General features: G+C 48.9%; 1 protein-coding gene across 3 annotated transcripts; it reads right to left on the reverse strand.

Moving 5' to 3' along the window:
- Positions 1-38: 38 nt before the first annotated feature.
- Positions 39-5,942, reverse strand: LOC106581966 (neurogenic locus notch homolog protein 1). Of its 3 annotated transcripts, none has more exons than XM_014164583.2 (11): positions 5,611-5,942; positions 4,554-4,707; positions 3,897-4,229; positions 3,563-3,789; positions 3,084-3,417; positions 2,660-2,808; positions 2,446-2,507; positions 2,203-2,332; positions 1,365-1,462; positions 855-1,186; positions 39-739 (listed from the first exon to the last, which is right to left on the reverse strand). In XM_014164583.2, the coding sequence occupies exons 1-11, from the start codon at positions 5,663-5,665 to the stop codon at positions 217-219; spliced, it is 2,397 nt and encodes a 798-aa protein (XP_014020058.2). In that variant the 5' UTR covers positions 5,666-5,942; the 3' UTR covers positions 39-216. The 3 variants fall into 3 exon arrangements, with proteins under 3 accessions (XP_014020058.2, XP_014020049.2, XP_014020043.2); XM_014164574.2 differs by having other exon boundaries at positions 2,446-2,519; positions 4,554-4,704; positions 5,611-5,941; XM_014164568.2 differs by having other exon boundaries at positions 2,446-2,519; positions 5,611-5,941.
- Positions 5,943-9,864: the final 3,922 nt, after the last annotated feature.

Below are 9,864 nucleotides of genomic sequence, written 5' to 3' on the forward strand. Positions count from 1 at the left end.
ACTGCCTAATATGGCAGAAGAAAACAATTGCACATGAATTATTTCATAGTTTATTGATTTAGATATTTAGAGTAAATTAAGTTACTCATTTATTGACTGAGTTTATATCCCGTCTGTCAATCTGCGGTTATTTAGGGGCAAGGAGCCTGTTACAGAAAATGTAAACAGCACGTGATTGACATGGTATTTGGGGTAATTTTAGCAGAGCCCTCTCCCTTACAAAGCTGTTTGTTTAGAGTCAGGCATGTGGTTATTTAGCTTCTCACTTCGGGCTTTCTGGTCTGCCTTTTTAAAACTTGCTGTCTCAATCTCTGGTGCCGCCCTGTTGGGGTTATCGCTACTATTGACTATTGATCTACGATTTGATTGGGTGGGAGCATCTGTAGGAGGGACTACGATCACTCTTTCTATGGGCTCATTGGCAATTTTCTCCGATAAGGCAACATAAGTTGGTTCGGGCTGCTGTGAACTGGAGCGACGCTGCAGTGCATTCTGGGTACAGGAGAAGGACCGCTGTCGAGGAGCAGGCTGGGGTAACAGGAAGTGCGGTGTCGCTGCTCTCGGGACTTCCTGGGGCCTTTCACGATCTTCGTCCTCTGAGGTAACTTCCTGCAGAGTGCTGATTGGCCGTGGGGGACGCCCCATGATTCTTGGGGTGACCAATGCGGTCACTGATTGGTTGAGCTGTGGCCGCCAGTTCTGAGGGGAAGGGCACTGCACTCTGCCCATTGACCAATCACTGTCAAAAGAAGAGGGCGATCATATGAGTAGGCAGTGATGAATTTGCCTTATCAAGATTAGTAAATTGTTAAATGTTATTGTGAGTAGATGTGCCAAATGCCACAAGACTTTACCTTGGTGGAGGCGAAGACATATCCCGATGCCCTATGACACCAGAGAAGGAGGCACTTCTCCCAGGGAGCCCAGGGGAATTCACCCATTGGCTATACAGCAAGGCACGCTCATCCCACAGCATATCATTGGCTTGCTCCATAGGAATAGGCCCTCTCTGAACCCTGTGAGCCAATAGGAGCTCCAGGACTTGATGATGTATGCCCTCTCGGGCAACATCCAGTGCCCGGCGTCCTCTGCGATCAGACAGATCCTGATTGGCACCGTTCAGGAGCAGGAACCGGGCGGTGTCGTAGCAACCGTGGAGGGCGGAGAGGAACAGAGCAGTCTCACCCTATCAGATAATGGGAGTGGTATATATCAGAGAATGGGAGTGTCGAAGCAATAATATGGGAGTACCTTAAAGTTTAACAATTCTACACAGAATATAGTTTCTTCGAATTTCTCTTCCTAAATCTTCATACTAGTACGTGAAGAATCATAAAAGCAGAGGCTTCTGCTGGCCTTGGTACCTTGTTGTCCTGTAGGTCCACCGCAGCACCGTAGCGAGTGAGGGTTCTTGTCAAGGAGAGGTGGTTAACTGAGCATGCCCAGTGGAGGGCTGATCTCCCTGGGAGAGAGAGTGCATTTCAAGTGGAGGAAGGTGAGGGAAGGAAGGTGGGAGTTCAGTACAGAAAGAGAGGGAGTAAGTCAGCCAGTGAACAAACATTATACAACAGAGTCAAGCCCAAAGGGTGAAAGACGGGGAAGAGGGAGATTTTGAAAGGGAGGAAATGAGAATGCAAATGATGGTGAGGGACTAGGGAATCAGCCCGAGATGGTGTGAGAGATGAGAGAGAGAGAGAGAGAGAGAGAGAGAGTGAGAGAGAGAGAGAAGAGCAAGGAAGGCTAATATGGTACATCCACGCTGCCTGGGCACTAGGGCACATTAACTTCTGTATCGGTTTGAGAGGGAGGCAGCAGGGGTGCTGTAGAGAGGAATGGAAAGGAAGAGTGGGAAGCCATGGAGGTTTTACCAGAACAGAAGAGAAGAGAAGGGACACAAAAAGGGACGCGACATGGGGAGGACCAGAGAGAGATGGGGTCAGTTACACTGGTTACTCAACCCCTCAAAGTAATACAATATAGTAATATGTATGTGAGGCAGTGTGTTTATAAGCATGTTATTACACCTATGGAAGCTACATAACATTTATGGACATTTGTTCCACGCAATATTGATTTTTAAAATATATTTTCACAATAATCCTCCCATGACACTCTACAGGGAAGTTCAGTTGACTTATTTTACCGTCTAGCCTACATTTTGGTTAATAATAGAATTGGGAAATTGGGAGAGTAAAGTGATACCAGTGTGGTCTGTGTTGTTGACCGGCACCCCAGCTCGTAGCAGCTCCAGGACCACACGGTCAAGCCCACTCCGGACTGCACGAATCAGGACCACTGACCCATCTGGACCACACCACTGAACCGAACCAGACTGTCAAAATAATGTTTGGTACGGTCAAAATAGAATACTGTAAATAATAACCAGCCTTATCTAAAATGTAAATAAACATATTGACATTTATGTAGAATATTTATGGAACTCACTTGATTGGGTGTTCTGTGATGTGGAGACGGGACAGCATTTCTCTCCCATCCTCTTGGGGGAGCTAAAAGTGGAGCTGAAAGTCAATTTAGTTACATGCTTAGTTACGTTGTGCAAACAGTAAACTATTCTGTGACAAATGAATGTAAGAGATAATGAATCATTTGACAAGCCTATTAATGCAGTATGTTAACCATGATCAGGAGGTGATCTTACGTTGTATGGGTGATTGTGGGTGGCTTGGAGGGCTGCGGTAGTGCTTCTGCTCTTGCGTTCGGTGGTCACGGATGGACGTGTTGATGTCCTCCATAGAACTCTGGGTAAAGTCAGTGTCACTTCCAATATCCAGGTCCTTTTTCAGGGGCCTGAAATCATGCGTTTATGCTCTGAATAGCAGTACTTTGTGCGTGGGATATGACTACAGTATCACTAATATTGTGTAAAATAGAGGTAGTCCAACAGAACAGTTTTATCTTACAGACAGAGTAAAAGTTCAGTTAGATTAAAATGACCCTAATGGAAACAACTGAAAGCCATGCAACCCGTTACAATGAAGCAAACTGTTATCTGATCACAGCACTGTTGATTTACTAGAATGAACATGTTCTAACTTCTCCCATAATCATTCATCTTCGCTCACCGCAGTCGAATGGCATCCTCCCCCAGTGGATCTCTGCGTCTTTTCTTCTCAGCCTCCTTTGCTTTCTTCTTCTTTATCCCATTCCTGTCTTTCTCTCTCCCTGTCCTGCCCCTCTGCTCTCGGTGGGGTGTGTGCTGTGCCCATGCCTTGGCCACATTGGCTCCGCTGTCATTCTCAGTGACAGTGGATCTGTGCCTAACCCTCTCTCCTCCTCCCTCCCTCTCCGCTCGTCGTCGTCTCACCCTTCTGATCGCCAAGACAACCATCAAGACCAAAGCCAGTACCAGGCCCGTTGCCACGCCGATCACAGCCCATAGCCATGGAGGTGTTGCTCCTGTGCGGAGAAGGGGTGCAGAGATATTAGGTGGTACTCACATTTACACACACACACACACGCACGCGCACGCGCACGCACACACACACACACACACACACACACACACACACACACACACACACACACGTAACGGGATACATACCATTAGTTTCGTCTTTTTCCTCAACTGGGTCCTCCTCTCTCCCTCCTATTTCCTCCCCAACCCCTCTTACACTAATAATGGCCTTTAATTCTGGGTGAGAGGGGACCGACACACGAGTCAGTGACGTAGCAGCCCGCAAGAAGTTAGCTGCTTCGATGGCATACGGAAAACAGGTAGAAGGAAGACGGGAGCACGGCCTGTTATCCACTTGCAGGAATAGGAGAGAGCTGTTTCAGAGAGATGGGGAGTGAGGACATTGATGAGATGTTAACAAAAGAGACTAGGTTAAGGTAAAACATTTGGGGAAGCAAAATCATAATCTCTTTATAGTTACCCATTTGAGTCATCCGAGGAAGCTTGAGCCAGCAGGTGTTCGAGCTGCTGGGGATTAAAGGTGAAGAGGTCCTTGCTGGAGTCAAGGGGCACAGTGCCGCGCAGTTTGAGGGGCGTCTGCAGGAGGGTGCTGAGGGCCCAGAGAAGGGAACTGTTGGAAAATGTGCCGTGTTGCAGGGGGACGTGGGTGTGCAGGAGCAGGGTGCCCTTAGCCCACAGAGGGCTGTGGTGCCTGTGACAGTCACTCCCGTCCCAGCCACAGGCGGCGCTTTCACAGCCCTGGTCACAGTAAGAGTTGGCATAGTGGTCTCGGCAGTAGTGGATGTGGCCTGAACTGAGAGGGGGGATAGTTGGAGGGATGCAGAGAAAGCGTGAACCCCAGCTGAAACATCTGGATGTGTACAAAAAGGAAAGTGAGAGTGATAAAGAGTAAAGAGCAGGGTGCGTTTCATTCCAGGAAGATGTTCTCTCCCCTCTGCTCTTATTCACTCCCCTCACCATGAATATGAGACTACTGGGTCACCATAAGTCACCATATTGCTTTCACATATCCAGTCCTGTCTGATCCATGAAGGAGAGTGAACAAAGGGAAGAGGGGATGGAACATCTTCCTGGAATGAAATGCAGCCCAGATCTCCCTGCTGCTACAGTGTCTTACTTGCAGTGTCCTTTGTCTCTCAGACAGTCGAACCCGTCTCTCAGACACTCGGGCTCGGTGCACTCTTTATCACATGACCCATCTCCAAACTTGGCCTTACACTGTCCGGATGGACACTTGGCCCAGAGGTCACCACCGGGAGATGCTGCTGCTACTTGGAGAGGAATCACACACACACACACACACACACACACACACACACACACACACACACACACACACACACACACACACACACACACACACACACACACACACAAAGGTTGGATTCCCACTTGACACTAATATACTAACTTAAACTGAATCCCTTGGATAAAAGCATCCATTAATTACACTACTGTATTACTGTATCACGCAAGAACCTGTGCTTTGACCTACATTTTCAAGCTGTGTATTGTGTAGGCCTATGTGTACCTATCACCACCAAGCATTCATTGTTAACAATGCCTGGTACCGTGCAGCCCAGGCAGGCTATGAAAGGTGTGTCCTTGGCATGAACCATGAAACGGGAAATAGGAGGCCTGACACAAACAGGAAGTCTCCAGGACAGGCGAATAGCAACAGGAAATGGAGTGGGCTGGGACTGGATGAAGGTCGGAGGTCGTCACCCTGGCGATGAGGAATGTAATGGAGTGGGACAATGGAGAGGCTTGGCAGGTGTGTGAGGGACAATTAAATTATAACACAGGAGAGTTGGGATTAGACATGGTGTACTGTATAGCAGTGAACATTCAAGGAAATGCAGTACAATCTTTTTGGTTAGTTACATCTTTAAATCAGGGACACATTCACGCAGCATCTTTTAAAGTGACGATGAAAGAATGTGAGAGCAGTATATGTCAAGTACGTCACAGGATTTTCTCCTAATGATATATCCTCAGAAATCTATAAAACGTAGAAGTGAGAACATCAATGTAAAAAAAAAAGTATGTTTCGTTGCTGGGACGTACCATGTAGGACTTCCTCTCTTTAGACGATTACTTAGTAGAGACCCCACCTCACTCTCATAGGTATCTAACATCATATCAACAAGATAATAGCTGGAAGATGGACTCACCTTGACACAACCTGCTGAAACCCAACAGAACAGCTGTCCACAGCACCAGCATCATTGGGCCAAGCAGGTCCCAGAGAGGAGGATGGAGACGGCAGTAGTCTAGTCTCTCTCACTATCCTCCGAGCTGTACCAGTGCAGTTACTAGGTCCAATGCCTTGGTCCAGCTATGGCAGGTCCGGCAGGTCTGTACTCCGCCAAAGTGTCGTGAGGTATCTCTCTGGGTATCTTCTGGAGAAGACCGCGTTCGCAATTGGACCGTGTGAACAGTTTATGTCTAAAGTGTACACCCCAACCTCCAGTGCTGCTACCACCCACCCAACTCCCTCTCTTTAATTCTTCTTCAGAAGCACTGCGGATATGTGGACAACTTCCTGCCACTGTGTGGAAAAGAATAGGAGCGGGATGTGTGTGTGTGTGTGTGTGTGTGTGTGTGTGTGTGTGTGTGTGTGTGTGTGTGTGTGTGTGTGTGTGTGTGTGTGTGTGTGTGTGTGTGTGTGTGTGTGTGTGTGTGTGTTTGTGGTCTTGGTGTGAGTCTGCAGTCAGTTTTTCTACTGATTTCAATGTCTCAGGATGTAATCTTTCAAATGAACCAGGCCCTGTATTCATAAAGCGTCTCAGAATAGGAGCTCCCCCCCCCGTTCATGCAATCATTTTAATTACGGTAAAAAGGCTAAACCGATCCTAAATCAGTACTCCTTCTCTGAGTCACATTATGAATACAGGCCCAGGAGTAGGCCTGCATATGTCACTTTTTTACCTCCCATGCAGGAGCATGCTCTCTGCATTTAAAATATATATATATATAATATATATATATATATATAATCTTATCTACTGAAAATGACAAATAAAACAATTTCAAAATCTCAAAGAAGAGATAATAACCTCCAGGAATGTGGTGGGTCTTAAAATAGACAGATACAGCTGCAGCACCTTATGTCATCTGTCTCAAATGAAAGGATAGATCCAGGAATAGGAAACTAGGGGGTTCTACTTTCATCCTTAACCTCAGGACTCATCAATTGTGCCAAGAAACAGCCTCACAGCAGGTGGTACCACAAAGACTGTGTGCCTTTTCAAGTTTTTTTGCGGGGGTCTATTTCAGGCCAAGGCATACTACTTACTCCTTACCTTCATTTGAGTTATCTGAGCAAAAACCTAGAATAGTTTTTTTGATTTTTTATATGATGAGTTTATATAAACCTATATAAAACATTAGGCTGTTGTGCATTGTCAAGGGGGAATATGCAATAGATGATCATGGAAATAATGTTTCAATGATGGAGTAGTAATAATGATTATGATTATCATCGTGTAGGTCATCAAGCTTTCCACACGATGTCGCTATTCTACATGAGATTCCATTCAAATTCAAAGGTGAATCAGCCAGTAAGTAATTACTGTAGAACATTTCCAGATATATCAAGCCCTTACACAGTAATCACCTACTCGTTTCACATAAAGCATAGCATAGTATAATTCATCTAAAATCGGCATTTGCCAAACTCAGTATGGCATGGAAAGAGGGGGCAGGTCGTTCATAAGAGACTTTCGAGTTATGTACTTTCATTTTTGGTACGAAGCACAATCACCAACTTGAACGTGGGGTCCTCCAGTCCAGTCGCAGATTGCAGTATAACTAAATTAATACTAAGATGGCCCTTTGTATGATATGAGGGTGTAACATAGAATATAGGCTAGATCTATTCTTAATAGTGTGGCGTACAGCAGGTCAGCCACCAGCGGGAGACTCGTCGAGGCCTGGTAACAGATGGAGTATACATCACGAGGCGATGGCTCCATCTGCTGGACGTGCCAGGTCTCGACAGGCTCTCCAGCCTGGACTAATTGGGGCTGATTGGGAGCTGGTGACTAATCAAGGGCGGATTGCTCACCAGCTGTGCAAGGCCCATAAAGCTGCCAGAAGGGCAGCACATAGGAGGAATGGGGGAAGAAAGGACTCCCGTGGTATTGTTGACGGTTGCAGAGGTAAGAAGAGGGAGTTCAGTTTTGTGCCCAACAGGATACAGCCAGACCCGGAATACCAGAAGACGGCATCCCAGAGAGGGTCTCATAGGGGAGACCTTTTCTTTTTGATCTATTATTTAAATAAACACCCTTGAAACTGAGCTAATCCTTCTCTGTCCGTGTCTGATATGGGTAAATGTCTTGATCAAACCCCCTGGTCTGAAACAAGTGGTGGAGAATGCGGGCACGTCTGATAACGTGGTCAGATTAGGGTTGACGTTTACACAGTATCAGCATGGACGAGCTGATAGCTCAGTTCGTCCGGGCCCAACAAGCACAACAGGCGGTTCAGGAACGAACGCTGGAGGAACAGTGACTACAAAACGACCACCTCGTTGAGGAAGTCAAGAAGCTGCAAGGAGGAGCCTGGATCACATCCCAACCAGTTTTTGATCAAGCTAATGTAAGACGATGACATTGAAACCTATCTCTGTACATTTGACCGGACAGCACTATGGGAAGAATGGCCAAGGCCGCAGTGGGCAAGTCTGCTGGCCCCGTTCCTCTCTGGGAATGCCCAAAAGGCGTATTGGGACCTGAACGACGAACAGGCGGCTACGACGAACTCAAACGGGAGATACTCAGCCGCTTTGGGTACAGCCTGGCCCATCGGGCTCAACGGTTCCACGACTGGAGGTTCATACCTGACTCATCCCCCCCGAGCCCAGATGAGCAACCTACTGCGCGTCACCAGGGCATGGCTCCTCACAGACGTATCCACCCTCTCCATCCTCAACAAAGTGGTCCTGGATCGCTTCTTACGGGCGCTTCCCCATGACATGAAGAGGGCCACGAGTCTATGCGCGCCCCAGATCTTGGAGGGCCTCCTGGAAGCAGTGGAGACGCATAAGAACACTCAGGTACTGCTGAGTGGGAGCTGGGACGAGTCGGCGACCCGTTCGAGGGGACGGAAGGACAGCCCCACCGCAGTGTACCCCCAAACCGACAGTTGGCAGGGCCAAAGGACCACAAACCCGTGAAGAGATGGCGGGGGTAGGGCCGACCCGCCACCGACAACCCCAGGTAGAGGGAGAGCAAAGGAGGTGTTTTGAGTGTGGCGCCCGGGGGCACATTGCCTGGAATTGCCCGGCTCGAGAGGAGTCGATGCCATCAGCTAACCCCGGAGGCGAACTATGTCACCTCCTGTTGGGTGTACCACGAATCAACTGCACCCATGGTCCCTGTGAAGGTGGACGGACACGACACGGAAACGCTATTAGACTCCGGAAGCGTGGTTACGCTCGTAACCACGAGCCTGCTGAACCAGGAGACCGAACGGGGTAGGGAGATGTCCATTTCCTGTGTTCACGGGGACACAAAGCGGAATCCCACCGTATGGACCAACATCGTGATGCCACAAGGGAGCTGTCAGATGATGGTGGGTGCAGTACCAGAGCTGCCGGTACCTCTCCTAGTGGGACGGGATTGTCCGCTGTTCGCGGCCCTATAGGGGCACGAATTGAGGAAGAAGGTACGAGCCGGCCAAAGAAGAGAGCGGGGACGACCAATAGCCTGTGCGGCCCGGAAGCAACCGGTTAACCAGCATGAGTCTACGGCTCCGGAGTTGGAGGGGGCGCCGAAACCCGATCCCCCTCCTCGATTTTGAGGGGCCAGTAGAGACCCCCGCTGGGGGTCAACTGAGGGGACAATTCGGGACGGCCCAGTGGGAGGATCCGAACTTGAAAGCTGCCGACGCCCAAGTGATAGCGGTGGATGGACAGCTACTTCCGGGGGTGAGTGACTGGCGATACCCCCATTTCCAAATTAAGAATAACCTTTCGTATCAGGTGTCGCGCCAACAGGGGGAACTTTGAGAGGTATTGTTGCTGCCCCGACGGTACGTAGGAACCGTTCTTCAGCTGGCCCACACCCACCTGTTGGCGGGCGCACCTGGGAATGGAGAAGACCCGGGAACGGATCACCGCCCGGTTCCACTGGCCCGGGATGAGGAGGGCCATGGAAGACTACTGTCGCAGCTGCCCGGAGTGTCAACTCATTGCCCCGAAAGCACACTTCCGAAACTCTCTGGTCCCCCTGCCAATAATCGGCGTGCCCTTTGTTCGCATTGTCATGGACATAGTGGGACCCCTGGTAAAGACTGCACGAGGACACAGGTACATCTTTGTAATAGTGGACTATGCTACCCGGTATCCCGGGGCCATTCCCCTATGGGCGGCGGTGTCGAAGGGAATCGCACGGGAGCTGTTCCACCTCTTTAGCCAGGTG

Source organism: Salmo salar, chromosome ssa02 (assembly GCF_905237065.1).
Source record: "Salmo salar chromosome ssa02, Ssal_v3.1, whole genome shotgun sequence".
NCBI lineage: Eukaryota > Metazoa > Chordata > Actinopteri > Salmoniformes > Salmonidae > Salmo > Salmo salar.